Below are 17461 nucleotides of genomic sequence, written 5' to 3'. Positions count from 1 at the left end.
ACTCCCTGGTCCTGAATGGGGTAACTGTGCCCCTGAAGGACCAGGTGCGCAGCCTGGGAGTCATTTTGGACTCACAGCTGTCCATGGAGGCGCAGGTCAATTCTGTGTCCAGGGCAGCTGTTTATCAGCTCCATCTGGTACGCAGGCTGAGACCCTACCTGCCCACAGTCTGTCTCGCCAGAGTGGTGCATGCTCTAGTTATCTCCTGTTTGGACTACTGCAATGCACTCTATGTGGGGCTACCTTTGAAGGTGACCCAGAAACTACAACTAATCCAGAAGGCGGCAGCTAGACTGGTGACTGGGAGAGGCTGCCGAGACCATATAACACTGGTCTTGAAAGACCTGCATTGGCTCCCAGTACGTTTCCGAGCACAATTCAAAGTGTTGGTGCTGACCTTTAAAGCCCTAAATGGCCTCGGTCCAGTATACCTGAAGGAGCGTCTCCACCTCCATCATTCTGCCTGGACACTGAGGTCCAGTGCCGAGGGCCTTCTGGCAGTTCCTTTGCTGCGAGAAGCAAAGTTACAGGGAACCAGGCAGAGGGTCTTCTCGGTAGCGGCACCCGCCCTGTGGAACGCCCTCCCACCAGATGTCAAAGAGAAAAATAACTACCAAACTTTTAGAAGACATCTGAAGGCAGCCCTGTTTAGGGAAGCTTTTAATGTTTAATAGGTTATTGTATTTTAGTGTTCTGTTGGAAGCCGCCCAGATGGGCGGGGTATAAATAATAAATTACTATTACTACTATTATTATTATGTTTCCACTTGCCCATCACATGGAATTAGGCCAAGGGCTGAATATGGCCTTTGGAATGCAGGCTCCCAACCCCAGCCTAAGAGCGCTTATGGGGAACATTTATGCCCATCAGCCCCAGGAAGCATGGTCAAGAGCCTGGGATGATGGCAGCTGCAGTTCAGCAACATGAGGGAAGCCAAAGGTTCCTCACCTTCCTTAGAGCAAGCAGGATTCAAGGGAAATATGCACCCTGCAATCGTTTTTGAGCTTGGAAAAGAAAACAAGGCAGCCATAAGAAAAACAGAAGCCTTTAATACATCTTGGCTTAGCAAAAATCATCCCAGAAACACGTCCACTCTTCCACATAAAACCTACGAAAAAAAGTTCTCTTTAAAAAGCTAACGTGCAGATCAGCTTTACTGTTTAACATGCAAAATAACTGTGAAAATATGTGTTTTCACCCCCTTGAAATATAAACAGTGTCAGGATTGGTTAAGGTTTCATTTCAACCCCAGAATCCCCTTCATCGGAGGAGGGAGAAGCCAAATCAACACACTGAATGTAGCCTTTTCCCAACCTTGTAACCCTCCAGATTATAATATAGGGAACCCTTGTCTCCCCCAGGAGTTGCTGAACTACAACTCCCAGCAGCCCCAGCAAGCATCATCAATAGCCAGGGATGACGGGAGGTGTAGTTTGGCAATACCCAGAGGTCCAAAGGTTCCCTACATCTGTTCCAGATACTTCCAGCTACAACTCTCATCAGTCTCAGTCTGGTGGGAGTTGCAGTCAAAACATCTGGAAGGCTGGCCTAGAAGCAGGGTCTCCCAAACTTCGTTGCCCAGCTGTTGTTGGACTACAAATCCCATCATCCCTAACTAGCAGGACCAGTGGTGTCAGGGATGATGAAGTCCAAAAACAGATGGGAGAGCCAAGTTTGGGGGGCTAGCCTAGACCAGCCGCCCTGGAAAGACATGAAAGTGAGTTGCTTGTGTTCTGCACTCCATCAACCACTGAGATGTGCAGCAGAATCAATGTCCTAAGTGGCCAAAGCCCTAAAGTGGGAGGAAGTTTCTGACTGCCTTAGCGGGGCAGTGTTAGAACAGCTTTATTGGAAACATGAAAGAAGGGGAGGAAGGACTCTCTGGCGATGGTGGTTATCGGGGTCTGGAAAAGCAGGGCTGCATCGTCCGCATCAAAGAAAGCCACGTGCCTCCCATCGCAGTTTAAAGACACTCGAACTTTCTTGAGCTCCCGCACAGAGCTCAGAGGAGGGAAGTCAGGGGGGTTGAAAACCGCGTACTGACTTCCCCGCTTCCCTATTGCCCAGATCCCAACCTTATAGCTTATGGCAGCCACGTCCTTCCTCTTTACGGACTTCCTGGCCACCCCCACGGCCCACTCGCCCTCGCTTCCCACGGTGACGTCCCAGTAGTTCCTGCCCACGGCAAACTCCTCGCATCCCAGGAGGAATAGGTTGGCTTCAAACCGTTTTCGGCTCTTGGGCAGCTCTTGAGTTTTGTCCGCCAGTCTGACGCTTTTGCAGTCCTTTGACAGGGCGAGCCGTGGATGTGCTGTCTCTGGATCGAAGGCCACGATCGCTGAAAGAAGATGGAGAGAAATGATTGACAGTGGTGAGCTTGGAAGGGCTGGGAGGAGTAGCGTCACTATCTACGATGCGTTTTTGGGAAATGGTTTGCTATGCATCTAGACACCTCTTAAGATATCACAGCCAAATTTTGCAAAATAGCTCCCAAAGTCAAGGAACAGATTTTTGCTTATAGCTGGGTACCATTTGGAATTAAGGTGGTGGGCTGAACCCTTCAAAACCATACTGATTTCAAACACCAATTTCAAAACTGCATTGAGTTTTTGGTTCGTTAGAGTTACCAAGTAATGTTGGGTACGAGGCTGCAATTGCATGACAAATATAATTTTATACATACACAATAGTGTAACTTTTATTGTTGTCTTTTTAATTGTACATATTGCTTGTTTTATGTTGCTATGGCCATTGGCTAATGTGAATAAAGTTTATCTATCTATCTATCTAAGTTTAATTGTCCAGGGCTTACTGGTAGGGCATGGAAACAGACCCAGTCAGACAGGGCAGGGACAGTCGAGGTGCACATTTTTAGGCCCCGGCTAATTCTTTTTTTTTCTTTACAAGATCTGCTGTTGTACCAGATCTTAACCTGTTACAGTATTTGTAAGAATATATTCCAAATATCATTGAATTTATCCATGGCAAGTCTGCGTTTATATGCAAGTTGTTCATACTGTATGTTGCAAGTTTGTATAAGTCTTTAATCCAATCATAAAAGGGAGCCGCATTTTTCCCCAATTAATCAGTATCAGTCTTTTTGCTGTGGTTAGGGCATGGAGAGTCCACTCATATTGTCCTTTTAGGCCCCAACTAATTCTCATTCCCAGAAGTGCCTGGCGTGCTCTGGTCCATGGGGTCATGAAGAGTCGGACACGACTAAACGACTAAACAACAACAAATTCTCATTCTAGGGACGCAGGTGGCACTGTGGGTTAAACCACAGAGCCTAGGACTTGCCAATCAGAAGGTCGGCGGTTCAAATCCCTGCGATGGGGTGTGCTCCCGTTGCTCACTCCCTGCTTCTGCCAACCTAGCAGTTCGAAAGCACCTCAAAGTGCAAGTAGATAAATAGGTACTACTCTGGCAGGAAGGTAAACAGCGTTTCCGTGCACTGCTCTGGTTCGGCAGAAGCGGCTTAGTCATGCTGGCCACATGACCCGGAAACTGTACACCGGCTCCCTCGGCCAATAAAGCGAGATGAGCGCCGCAACCCCAGAGTCGGTCACGACTGGACCTAATGGTCAGGGGTCCCTTTACCTTTAATTCTCATTCTGCCTCTTTCCTCCTTCCTTGCTGAGATCTACAAGGGAAACATTGATCCCAGGAGGAGATCCCACCCTCACAAGTGGATGGAAGTAAGAAGACAGGCAAGTAGGCGGTGGCTGAGGGTAGACTGAATTTAGAAGGGCACAAATGGACCAGTCTCCACTGACTGGAACTGACAGAACCTGGAGCCTACAGTATCTTGAGGGCTGCAGACTTACAACATAAAAGCGATACAAAATAAAAACAAAACTTAAGAATATCTCGCATTTAAAAGCAGTCCTGCATAGTGTCCAGAGCGTCAGACGAAGACCTGGGAGACTGGGATTCAAAACCCAACTTGGCCATGAAGCTCACCCCTTGACCTTGGGCCAGTCGCTACTTCACAGGGTTGTGGGGATTAAATGAGGGAGGGGGGAAAACCATGTGCGCCACCTTACGCTCCTTGAAGGAAAAGGTGGAATGCAAATGCAAGTAAGACAAATTAAAATCAACTCATAAAACAGCAGGCAGATAACCCAAAGCAGTGCAATCCAAAAGCCCTCCTTGTGAGATTCCTTTGACCCGTCGCAGGTCCCAGAGGTTTACCTTCCTGAAGCGAGAATCTAGACTCCAGAGCATCTGAAGAAGGAAAGGGAAAATACCTTGATCACCACATGACTGTCTTCATCGAACAGATCAGTTTCCCTCGGTCTGTTCCTTGTCCCCCCTGCCCCTTATTTCAGGTGAAGAATTAAAGAGGAAGCTGAGGAGATTTGTGCAGGGGGGGAGGGGGGAGAATCATCTTCACAGACCAGCCTTGAGTCCCCAGACGTTGTTCGACTACAACTCCCATCATCCTCAAACACTGGTCCTGCTGGCTAGGGATGATAGGAGTTGTGGTCCAGCAACATCTGGGGAATGCCATAGATCAATACCAAATCTGTGGCTCTGCAGATGTGGCTGGACTCTATTGCCCATCAGGTCCTGCTAGGGCAGTCAGTGATCAAGGATGGTGAAACTTGTAGTCCATCCACATCTGCAGGGCTACAGGTTCCCCATATACGGCCTAGGACCCTCATACCTACGGGACCGCTTCTCCTGGTCCCACGGAGGAACTTACGGTCTTCAAATAAAAACATCTTGGAGATCCTGGTCCACAGGGAGGTTAGGCTGGCCTCGACCAGAGCCAGGGCTTTTTTGGTCGTGGCCCTGATCTGGTGGAACGCTCCGTCACAAGAGACTAGGGCCCTGCGGGACTTGAGATCTTTCCACAGGGCCTGCAAGACAGAGCTGTTCCACCAGGCCTTTGGCCAAGGCACAGTCTGACCCCCTCCTTCTGTAATCCTCACAGAACTCTAGCCCAACGGTTGCCATTAATTTGATTCTGAATTGATTCTAGAATGTATTTTAATTAATTGATTGTGATTTTATGTAAACTGTGCTATTTTTATTGTTGTTAGCCACTCTGAGTCCGGCTTTGGCTGGGGAGGGTGGGATATAAATAAAAAAATATTATTATAGTGGTACCTCGGGTTACATACGCTTCAGGTTACAGACTCTGCTAACCCAGAAATAGTGCTTCAGGTTAAGAACTTTGCTTTAGGATAAGAACAGAAATCGTGCTCCGACGGTGCGGCGGCAGTGGGAGGCCCCATTAGCTAAAGTGGTGCTTCAGGTTAAGAACAGTTTCAGGTTAAGTACGGACCTCCGGAATGAATTAAGTACTTAACCCAAGGTACCACTGTAGTAGTAGTAGTATTATTATTATTATTATTATTATTATTATTGGATTAGACTTATGACTTTTTTTTTCCAGATGGAACTCAGTTCTGGCACCTCTTAAGTAGGCACCATTGCCATTCTAAGAGATCAAGGGAGGCATTCATGGTGAGTTCCAGGACCCCTTTTTGTAAAAAAAATAGCACTGATTAGACCCATCCAAGCATCTACACTTAGATAGGCAACAGCACCAGCTCCCACAGTCCAGAGTGGATAGAAATCAACGGTTTTTTTAATTTAAATTGGATTTTTAAAAATTTAAATCAGATTTTCAAAATAATACCGAGAATCCAAAAAATTGAAATACAGGCTAAAGTTATCTCGGACCATAACCCGATCAAGATGGAGTTAAAAGGACTGGAAGAGCGAACTTTCAGATGGAGATTGAATGATAACTTATGGGCCGACCAAAAATTTGCTGAAAAAATACAGAAAAAACTGATAGAATATTTTCAGGATAACTTAGATAAAGGGACAAAACTGAGTACTGTCTGGGATGCAAGTAAGGCAGTGGTGAGGGGCCTATGTATTCAACAAGATGCATGGAAAAGAAAGAACAAAGAAAAAAAGACAAGAGAGATTTTGAGACAAATTATGGACAACGAACAAAAGCTGATTAAAAAACCTAATGATGAGAAGATAAAGCAGGAAATAAAGGCTCTACAAACCCAATTTGCTATGTTAATAAATAAAGAGGTCGAATGGAATATTAAAATGTTAAGGCAAAAAAATTTCGAGTTCGCAAATAAATCTGGAAAATGGCTTGCCTGGCAGGTAAAAAGAAGAAAAGAACAAAAACTGATTAATAAAATTGAATTAAATGGAGAAGAAATTACCGACCCGAAAGAAATTAGAAAAGGTTTTGTGGATTACTATAAACAACTATACAGGAAAAGTGAAAGGAACAACAAAGAAAAAATAGAAAGATATCTGGAAGGAAAGATGTTGAAGAAGATCCCGACAGATCAAAAAGAACAATTAAATGCACCAATATGTAGAGAAGAGGTAGAAGAAGTGATAAAAGAACTAAAAAGAGGGAAGGCACCAGGCCCTGATGGGTTTACATCAAGTTATTATAAAGAAATGAAAGATGTGTTGATAACCCCGCTGATTGAAGTAATGAACAACATATTAAAAGAAAGAGATATTCCAGACACATGGAAAGAGGCATTTATTTCAATAATTCCTAAACAAGACTCGGACCCAACTCAAATTAAGAACTACAGACCCATTTCTTTGTTAAATACGGACTATAAGATCTTTGCGGGTGTCTTAGCCAAAAGAATAAAAAAGATACTTTCAAAAATCATACACAAAGACCAAGCTGGTTTTTTACCGGGAAGACAAATAAGTGATAATACAAGAAATATAGTTAATATCATCGAATTCTTATCTAGTAGATGCGATAAACCAGCATGTTTAATTTTTGTAGACGCGGAGAAAGCGTTCGATAATGTGGTCTGGGATTTTATGATGAAAAACTTAGAGGTTATGGAGGTGGGCCAGGAATTTCTGAACGGCATAAGGGCAATCTACACAGAACAAAAAGCAAGATTGATAGTCAACAGTGTTATTTCGGAAGATATTAAAATTGCTAAGGGAACAAGACAGGGGTGCCCGCTTTCACCATTGTTGTTTATAGTGGTTCTGGAAACCTTACTAAATGCAATAAGACAAAACAAAAAAATTAAAGGGGTGACATTAGGTGCTAATGAATATAAAGTCAAAGCTTACGCAGATGATGTGGCCCTGATGGTGGAAGAGCCGATAGAAAGTACAAAGGAGATTTTGGACGAGATGGGGAAATTTGGCAATATAGCAGGATTTAAACTGAACAAAGGGAAAACAAAAATGATCGTTAAAAATCTGGATCAGGATAAGATTGACCAATTGCAACAAAGAACAGGGATTGAGGTAGTTAGAAAGGTTAAGTACTTGGGAATATGGCTTTCTGGAAAGAATATTGATCTATATCAAAACAACTACACCCCAGTTTGGAATAGAATAAAAAAAGAATTGGAGACATGGGCCAGAATGAAATTATCATTCTGGGGACGAATATCAATGGTTAAGATGATGGTGCTCCCTAAGCTGTTATTCCTGTTCCAAACTATACCGATATTAAAAGGAAAAAAAGATTTTAGAGACTGGCAAAAGGTGATATCAAGATATGTCTGGGAAGGGAAGAAGCCTAGAATTAAATTTAAATTACTGACAGAAATTAAAGAAAGAGGTGGCTTCTCCCTACCAGACATGAGACTGTATTATGAAGCGGCATGTTTGTGCTGGTTAAAAGAGTGGGTGAAATTGGAAAATAAGGAACTTTTAGATTTGGAAGGATATAATAACAGATTCGGGTGGCACGCGTACCTATGGTGCGACAAAAAAAGGGTTCATAAGGGGTTTGGTGATCATATCTTCAGAGGTGCGTTAATAGAGGTCTGGGATAGATATAAAAATATACTAGAACCAAAAACTCCCCACTGGTTATCCCCCTTAGAAATAATGGACGTAAAGAAAATTAATATGAGAGGAAAGTGGGGAAGATACGAAGAAATGGTGACCAATGAAGGAGGAAAGTGGAAAATAAAGTCATACGACCAAGTCAAAGTCCTTACATACGATTGGCTGCACTATTTTCAGATTAATGAAATGTTTAAAAAAGAGGTGAAGGAAAGGGGTTATGAGGAAAAAGAATCTAGATACCAAAAAGAGATAATAAATAATGAACATAAAAATCTGTCAAAAATGTATAAAATGCTGCTGGAGTGGAATACGAAGGACGAAGAAGTAAAATCAGTGATGGTTCAGTGGGAGAGGGACTTTGGATATAGTATCCAATCGGAAGACTGGGATAGGTTATGGAAGGTGAATATAAAATTTACGGCGTGTACCCTATTGAAAGAAAACATGATGAAGATGCTTTACAGGTGGTATATGACACCAGTGAAGCTGGCAAAGATGTATAAGGCAGACAACAAATGTTGGAAGTGTAGACAGAAAGAAGGGACATTCTATCACCAATGGTGGGAATGTAAAAAAATTAAAAGTTTTTGGGAGGAGATCTACAACGAAATGAAAAAGATGCTGAGATACACCTTTGCAAAAAAGCCAGAAAGCTTCCTATTGGGTATGGTAAGAAAAGATATTGAAAGGAAAGATCGTAAGCTCTTCCAGTATGCGGTAACGGCTGCTAGAATTGTGTTAGCTCAGAGATGGAAGCAGGAGGAAGTCCCGACTGTTGAAGAGTGGAGAGAAAAATTGACAGAATATGTAGAACTTGACAGATTAACAGGGAAAATTAGACATACTAAAGACCAAAAGTTTATACAAGACTGGGGAAAATTTGTGGGTTATCTGGAAAATAATTGTGATGTAAATACAACGCTAGTGGGTTTTAAAGAGGCACTGTAAAGATTCAATAAGTATTGTCTATTAGAAATATGGAAAGAAGGGAGGAAAAATGGCAATATGTAAGAATGGAATGCGTAAGAAAGGATAACTACGAATGATTGTTAGTAACGCTGAAGGAAGTCAAAAATGGATAAAAATGTTGTAACATGGATAAAATGTATAATTGGTTGGAAACCAATAAAATTTTAAAATGCAAAAAAAAAAAAAAAAAAAAAAAAAGATTTTCAAAATAAAATGCTTTTGGAGGAAATATATTTCCAAAGAATGTTTTCTATTTAAGTTACATTATAGTCCGAAGGCTATTCATCAGGAAATAAGGATTTGTTTTAAGTTAAAGCTAAAACTCAATCTACCAAACTGCGGGAGGCAGTGGAAGACAGGAGTGCCTGGCGTGCTCTGGTCCAGGGGGTCATGAAGAGACGGACACAACTAAATGACTAAACAACAAAACTCAGTCTAAGCCTTTTTTTATTGTTTAACCACATCTGTTAACAAACATGGATATGTATGTTATAATGTTATTGTTTTAGTTAAATAAATTGTTTAAATTGTTATTAAGGAAATGATTGTTTTTCTCCTTCCAATAAAGGACAGCAGAAAAGTTGTCCAAATATAAACAGTTAATTTATTAAACCTCACAACAATTTCATAATTATCCGTCTATGTAGTGGTACCTCTAGTTACGAACTTAATTCGTTCCAGAGGTCCGTTCTTAACCTGAAACTGTTCTTAACTAGAGGCGTGCTTTTGCTAATGGGGCCTCCTGCTGCCGCTGCACCACCAGCACACGATTTCTGTTCTCATCCTGGAGCAAAGTTCTCAAGTGGAGGTAACACTTCCAGGTTAGCGGAGTTTGTAACCTGAAGCATTTATAACTTGAGGCATTTGTAAGTGGAGGTACCACTGTATTTCTAACAGTACAACCAAATCGGTAATTTTTGATATAACTGTAAAAACTACTCTGAAAATTTATTATTCGAAAAAACGAAACCTTCATCTGGTTGTAAATATTAAGATTATACCAGCAAGAATGAGTCTTTCTGTAAAAAAAAAGGGGGGGATTTAAATCAAGTCTTACTGATTAGAGATTTTAGTTGTGATTTAAATCGATTCGATTTAACTCAAATCCACCCTGTCACAGACTCAAGGTAACCCCAAGGTACACACAAGTACAAATAGTCTTTTTTATATAAAAAAGAAAAACCCTCAAATCTATCAAAGAGCACTCAGCGGCACTGTGGAGGCTCTCACTAGGATCCCACCGTAAGGAACAACCCAAGCATAGGTTTCCAAAAGAAGCTTCTGTTCCTGGGATTTGGGTGAACTTCATCCCAGGACTGGCACGCCTTTGGCCCTCCCACATGGGGCATATCACCATGGCCAGCGTCAAAAACGGACAAACAAGAAGTTTGCAGCAAGTTCTTTCCTTTACCTTTGAATTGCTTCACAGCACTCTCCAGGGAGATGTTTGCGTCCGTCACCTCCCATATTTCCCACAGCTGCTTCGGCGAAAAAGGGCTCACACACTGAAATGGTGTTGCCTGGTGGAACCTGGAGAAGAAGAATAATAATTTGGATTTGATATCCCGCTTTATCACTACCCGAAGGAGTCTCAAAGCGGCCAACAATCTCCTTTCCCTTCCTCCCCCACAACAAACACTCTGTGAGGTGAGTGGGGCTGAGAGACTTCGAAGAAGTGTGACTGGCCCAAGGTCACCCAGCAGCTGCATGTGGAGGAGTGGGGAAGCGAACCCAGTTCACCAGATTACAAGTCCACCGCTCTTAACCACTACACCACACTGGCTCCACAATGGAGAGAAAACAAACCGCCGCTGAACCCACCATCGCTATCTCCCAGAGACAACAGAGATTCATTGGAAAACTAGGCAGCAAGCAGGGAGGTCTTCGCCTCTCAGAAACAGTGGAGGACATGCCATGCTTGCGGGATCAGGCCAAAGACCAATCTACTGTGTCCCCCTGTTCCCACAGTGCTCAGAGACCTGAGCAAAACAGCCACTCTTTGCACTCTGTGATTCCCAGGACCCTGCCTCTATGCAGGATTTTGTAGACCTCCACTTACTTCTCCATGGTGTTCCCAGCATCCTAGAAGGGAGAGAGAAAAAGAAGAAATCAGAGCCTGATGCACGTCGTTCGGAAGAAAACGCCTCTTGTGCCCATCTGCGGGCCCTCTGCTTAGCAGAAGCCATCTAAAAACACTGGTGGAAAGGTGTGTTTTAATCCAACACAGGCAATTGTGTGTAAATTGAGTACATTGGACATAACAGCTAGTGCAGAGGTCGGCAACCTAAGGCCCAGGGGCTTGTTCCAGCCCGAATGGGTTCTGGATCCGGCTCGCGGACAGTCACTCCCACGGAGATCGTCCGTGGGCTGGACGGGCACAGTGCGACGCCCGAAATTGCTTCTCTGCAGGTGCAATTTTCGGCATCTGGGCATTTGTTGTTTAGTCGTTTAGTCGTGTCCGACTCTTCGTGACCCCATGGACCAGAGCACGCCAGGCACTCCTGTCTTCCACTGCCTCCCACAGTTTGGTCAAACTCACGCTGGTAGCTTCGAGAACACTGCCCAACCATCTCGTCCTCTGTCGTCCCCTTCTCCTTGTGCCCTCCATCTTTCCCAACATCAGGGTCTTTCCCAGGGAGTCTTCTCTTCAGGCCAAAGTAGTGGAGTCTCAGCTTCAGGATCTGTCCTTCCAGTGAGCACTCAGGGCTGATTTCCTTCAGAATGGAGAGGTTTGATCTTCTTGCAGTCTACGGGACTCTCAAGAGTCTCCTCCAGCACCATAATTCAAAAGCATCAATTATTCGGCCACCAGCCTTTTTTATGGTCCAGCTCTCACTTCCATACATGCGCAGAAGCAATTTCTGGTGCCGTGAACATGCGCAGATGCGATTTCTGGAGTCGCGCTGCGCCCGTCCGGCCCACGGATGATCTCCGTGCGAGTGATCTGGCCCATGCCCAGTAAGCCTTGCTGACCCCTGAGCTAGTGCTTCATGCTACCCAAGCCTTTCAAAATTGGTCACATTCCTTTCTCACCAGAACTTCAGAGCAGCATTTAATTGGGAACACTCCTACCCAATGCATCCTCACCACAACCCCCAGAGGTAGGCAGATTTTATTTTATTAAATTTCTTAGCCCCTCACAGAGCTGCAGTTCACAGAGTGGTCAATCCATCTCTCTCCCAAGGGAACTCTATGAACTGAAGCTAGGTATCCTCATAGTTCTCAGCGCCCTTAAACTACAGCTCCCACAAATCTTTGTGGGAAGCCATGGCTGTAGGGACACAGGTGGCCCTGTGGGTTAAACCACAGAGCCTAGGACTTGCCGATCAGAAGGTCGCCGGTTCGAATCCCCACGACGGGTTAGCTCCCGTTGCTTGGTCCCAGCTCCTGCCCACCTAGCAGTTCAAAAGCACGTCAAAGTGCAAGTAGATAAATAGGTACCGCTCTGGTGGGAAGGTAAACGGCGTTTCCGTGCGCTGCTCTGGTTCGCCAGAAGCGACTTAGTCATGCTGGCCACATGACCTGGAAGCTGTCTGCAGACAAATGCCGGCTCCCTTGGCCTATAGAGTGAGATGAGTGCAGAACCCCAGAGTCAGTCATGACTGGACCTAATGGACAGGGTCCCTTTACCTTTATGGCTGTTTATGGTGGTATCAGAGGGCTCTAAATGTATGGTGTGGGAGCCGCCTAAGGAAAGGATGAATGAAGGTTTGGGTACCAGACTGTCCTTGGGTAAAAGCCTTGTCCATTTCTTGCCACTTCCGCCTTACCTGCAGGAGTTCACTCACTGGCTGGCAGCACTTCTTCTCCAGCTCCCGGATGAGGATTTCGCAAGAGGAGACTTCCCGAAAAAGCTTGCTCATGTGATTGTCTCTCCTCGTTACGATCTCCTTCAGTATGTCTCGGAGCTTGCCGACCATAGTGTGCTCTTCAGACAACAGGAACTGGCGCAGCTCGTCGAACTTGGACAATGTTTCTTGCATCAGCTTTTCTGTCAGTTTCTTCAATAAGCCAATGGAAAGAGAGCAAGGAAAGAGAGAGAGAGAGGTTAGAGGCGGCAGGAATAAGGTCGGTCCTGGCAACATTAGGATACTAATTATATAGAAAAGGACGTTTAATGGTCAGGAGCTGGAGTCAGGCATAGGTCAACAATACAGTGGTACCTTGGTTCTCAAACTTAATCCGTTCTGGAAGTCTGTTCCAAGACCAAAGCGTTCCAAAACCAAGGCACGCTTTCCCATAGAAAGTAATGCAAAATGGATTAATCCATTCCAGACTTTTAAAAACAACCCCTAAAACAGCAATTTAACATGAATTGTACTGTCTAACGAGACCATTGGTCCATAAAATGAACTGCTAGGTTGTGGAAGGCGACCTTACACTCAGAACGTTCACAAAAGGGGGCTTAGTGCTGTAAATGGGCTGTTCAGATATCACAAACAAGGTGTTGGGTTTTTTCATTTATCAGATTTCCTTCAGAGAGGATGACCCCGGATTAAATTGGGGGTGGGGAATAAGAGTGGCGTTTTTACAACAACAATGTAGTGTAGTAGCTGTGAAAAGTTTGCACACACTCTGGAATTCGCATGAGAAACGCTCATCCCACAAGAAGCATAGGAAAACCTGGTTTTGCATGCAATAGGGAAAGAGTTTCCAAAAACGGACCTCCAACTCGGATGGTATTTTATGCACTCCTTAGTCGGCAATTACACTTTTTTTTTTAAAGTGCTACTACTTTCTGATCTATGGGTTACTTTTAAAATGAGACTGCATTTTAAACTGTATTTTAAATTGCTTCCCCCCCCTTATGTTTTTACTGTAATTTTACCAGTGTTAGCCACCCTGCGTCCAGCTCTGGCTGGGGAGGGTGGGGTATAAATAAAAAAAAAATTATTATTATTATTATTATTATTATTATTATTATTATTAGTGGACTTGCTAGTAACAGTGACACTTACAATCAGGGTTTGAGTTTGTTTTTCTGCAGCTGATCTACACTCCAGAATTGTCTCTTCCCGGTTCTCTAGAGCATTAATGCAGTTGCCTATGCGATCCTGAAAAGAAAACACAAGCATGCTTTTGGAGAGTATGTAATAAAGTTAAAAAGCATTCTAAGCTCAAAGCATTCTCTCAGCCTGTGATCCCAGGGCTGCCGTGAACAGGGACCTTCGGCCACCAAACGCCTGAGTAAGCAGGCATGTTTTTAAATTCCTCCTGCAAATCAACAATATACGATATGATAGGCTTCATTGTCATTGTCCCATACAGAACAACGAAATTGAAAAAATCTACATCAGACATTCAAAAACCAACAAGCCTGCTATCCCAGCTTGGTTAACCCCCTAAAAACTCTTGATACCCCATAATTAAATACAACATACTCCCATAGAGACTACCTTATACTGCATTTTAAACCAAAATCACATTTGGATAGAAACTGTTTCTCAGGTGGCTAGTCCTAGTCTTTATAACCCTGTACCTTCTTCCAGAATGCAGAAGCTGAAAGAGATCATTTCCGGGGTGCGCACTTATCCTGCGCTATCTCTGCAGCTTTCTTATGGCACCTGGAAGCATAGATTTGATCCAAGGTGGGAAGAGTGCACCCAATTATTCTCTCTGCAGTCTTTACAACCCTGGACAGCATTGTTTTTTCCCTAACCATGCATATGCATTCATTATTCCCAGCCCAGTCCTAGAAACAAAGGCCTCTCTCACCTTGGTCTCGTGGGCCGCTTGCTCCATGGGAACTACATCGTGAGCCTTGTGCTCTGCGGATTCGACACACGCTGAGCAGACTAGGGCTTGGTCAGTCTTACAGAAAGATGTGGGAGGCTCCGGGTGCCTGTAGCAGGTTCCCTCCCCTCCTCCTTTTGCTTGTTTTGCTTGATCTCTGAGGAATCTAGCCAAGTTTTCCAGCGGCTTGTTCGTAATGAGCCTGTCAGGCTCCACTACCCATCTGCACTCAGGGCAGCTCCGATCACGCACAAAGTCTTTCCAGTACTTGAAAACACAGTGGTGGCAGAAATTGTGCCCGCAGTCTAGAATCACTGGGTCAGTGAAATACTGCAAGCAAATGGAGCAAGTCACTTCCACCTCGAACATCTTCAGGGTATCCTCAGCAGCCATTGCTCAATACAACAGTTTTTATTTTTAAGTTGAATTTAACTTTCCTTCTCTCCGAAAGATGCAAAAGCCCTTGGCTTGAGATTTTAGAGGGAATTCCTTTTATTTTAACTGCTGCAGAAGTTGTGTGCAACCGACAACACCAGTCTGGGGGAAGGAAAGAGAAAATGGATCAGGATTACCATCTTCTAACTAAATTGTGCATCCAAAACGTAGCAAAGTTTGGTGGGCACTTCAAAGACTAGTAGTGGCGTAGCGTGGGGGTGCAGGGGGGGCCAGCCGCACCGGGCGCAACATCTGAGGGTTAGGGGGCGCAAATCCATGGGTTAGGGGGCACAAATTACTTGCCTTGCCCCGGGTGCTGACAACCCACGCTACGCCACTGAAGCCTAGCAATGAAAAAAAATACATTTATCTATCGTCGTTGTTCTTGTCGCTACATACACAGCTTCCTGACTGGACCTCCAAGACTACGGGTGCTCAGCTGTGAGAGACAAGCACTCTGCACATGCTCAAGCCTCATTCGTAGCTGTTAGTATTTCTGGGACTGAGCAGGAAACACTTTAGGGTGAAGCCCCAGGAACACACAGAAAGAAAGAAAAATATATTATTGTGTATCACAGAACAGTCGCGGTGGAAGGGACCACGAGGGATGGTCATTTAAGTCCAACCCCCTGCAATTGAGGCATCTCTTGCCAAACGACCCTAAGATTAAATGTCTTTACGCGCTGAGCTACTCTCATCAAGGGGGGAGGAAACAACAGCCGCTTCAGAGATTGAAGGAAAATAGAGGGACTGCGAATGAGGCGCGCGGGGGAATTAGCACGCTTCCCATTCAATCTTACCCCAACAACAAAAGACACACAGCCTAGCCAGGCAATCGATTTGAAGCTCTCACAAATTCGATTGCCCCTTTCAGGAGAGGACAGGAAAAGCAAAACACTTCTGGAAGGACCAGGAAGCCAATAATCAATATATATATATATTGCGTTGGGAGGCGGAGCTACTAAAGCAAAGCGAAAGTGAGGGTGTGGTCAGAGGGGGACTTTAATCCCGGGAGAAACCCTGGGATTTAAAATATATTTTAAATCTATCTATATATATATAGATTTTTAAAATCTATATATATTTTGAGGTTTCAGAGGGAACATCTTTTATTTTAACTGCTGCAGAAGTTGTGCGCAACATACAACACCAGTCTGGGTAAGGAAAGAGAGAAACACTCTCTCTATATATTTAAATCCCAGGGTTTCTCCCGGGATTAAAGCCCCCCCCCCTCTGGCCACACCCTCACTTTCGCTTTGGTTTTAGTAGCTCCGCCTCCCGGCGCGGGCGGCTCCGGCAATTTGGATTGGGCGAGGCTGGCAACACCTGTGGCCAATGGCGCCGCGCCTTTCCTTTCCGCTGGTTGCTCCGCCAGCGCCTTAGGGACGGCGCTTTGCTGCGCTGGAGGGGGGTCTCTCTTCGGGCGTCGTGTCATGTTAAGAGCCTGCAGCAAACTGCTCCCCCCCCCCCCATCTGGATCTCTTCAATGAGCCATTTCCAGAGGGGTAGCTGTGCTAGGCTCCTGGTCTCATGTCACCCGCCCTCGCAAAGGCAGGTTTAATAATAATAATAATAATAATAATAATAATAATAATAATAATAATAATAATAATAATAATTAGTACCCCACCCATCTGAGTTGGGTGCTGGACGCCTTCCAGCACATATAATCAGCATAAGTAATCAGCAAAGGTAAAGGAATCCCTGACCAACTCTGGGGTTGTGGCGTTCATCTCGCTTCATTGGCTGAGGGAGCCGGCATACAGCTTCCGGGTCATGTGGCCAGCATGACTAAGCCGCTTCTGGCGAACCAGAGCAGCGCACGGAAACGCTGTTTACCTTCCCACCAGAGCGGTACCTATTTATCTACTTGCACTTTGACGTGCTTTCGAACTGCTAGGTTGGCAGGAGGAGGGACCGAGCAACGGGAGCTCACCCCGTTGTGGGGATTCGAACCGCTGACCTTCTGATCAGGAAGTCCTAGGCTCTGTAGTTAACCCACAGCGCCACCTGTGTTATACCTTAAAAAAGGCTTCCCTATACTCCAGATGTTTCTTAAATGTTATGTACAGTGGTACCTCGGGTAACAGACTCTTCAGGTTACAGACGCTTCAGGTTACAGACGCTTCAGGTTACAGACTCCGCTAACCCAGAAATATTACCTTGGGTTAAGAACTTTGCATCAGGATGAGAACAGAAATCGTGCTCCAGCGGCGCGGCGGCAGCAGGAGGCCCCATTAGCTAAAGTGGTGCTTCAGGTTAAGAACAGTTTCAGGTTAAGAACGGACCTCTGGAACAAATTAAGTACTTAACCAGAGGTACCACTGTACAGTGGGTGCTCGGGTTGCGAACGTGATCCTTGCGGGATGCACGTTCATAACCCGCAGCATTTGCAACCCACAGCGGCGCATCTGCGCACGCACGGGTTGCGATTCAGTGCTTCTGCACATGTGCAAAGCGTGATTTAGCGCTTCTGCACATGCTCGACCG

The 17461-nt window shown here is 44.8% G+C and overlaps 2 protein-coding genes across 4 annotated transcripts in view; one reads left to right on the top strand and one right to left on the bottom strand.

The window, feature by feature from the left end:
* The window catches only part of LOC310701800 (macrophage mannose receptor 1-like), a 210937-nt gene that overhangs the window by 119060 nt on the left and 74416 nt on the right, over positions 1–17461 (top strand). The gene's annotated exons all lie outside the window — the stretch shown is intronic.
* LOC310701641 (E3 ubiquitin-protein ligase TRIM39-like) lies at positions 1032–15884 on the bottom strand. Of its 2 annotated transcripts, XM_083492859.1 has the most exons (8): positions 15772–15884; positions 14519–15073; positions 13762–13857; positions 12574–12804; positions 10863–10885; positions 10215–10333; positions 4196–4228; positions 1032–2339 (listed from the first exon to the last, which is right to left on the bottom strand). In XM_083492859.1, exons 2-8 carry the CDS (start codon positions 14927–14929, stop codon positions 1822–1824), a joined length of 1431 nt encoding a protein of 476 aa, XP_083348985.1. In that variant the 5' UTR covers positions 14930–15073; positions 15772–15884; the 3' UTR covers positions 1032–1821. The 2 variants fall into 2 exon arrangements, with proteins under 2 accessions (XP_083348985.1, XP_083348986.1); XM_083492860.1 differs by lacking the exon at positions 13762–13857 and having other exon boundaries at positions 1067–2339.

This window comes from Podarcis liolepis, assembly GCF_965112155.1.
Source record: "Podarcis liolepis genome assembly, chromosome: 2".
Lineage (NCBI taxonomy): Eukaryota > Metazoa > Chordata > Lepidosauria > Squamata > Lacertidae > Podarcis > Podarcis liolepis.
Note: the sequence above shows the minus strand (reverse complement) of the source record. Positions and strands in the feature narration are given on the sequence as shown.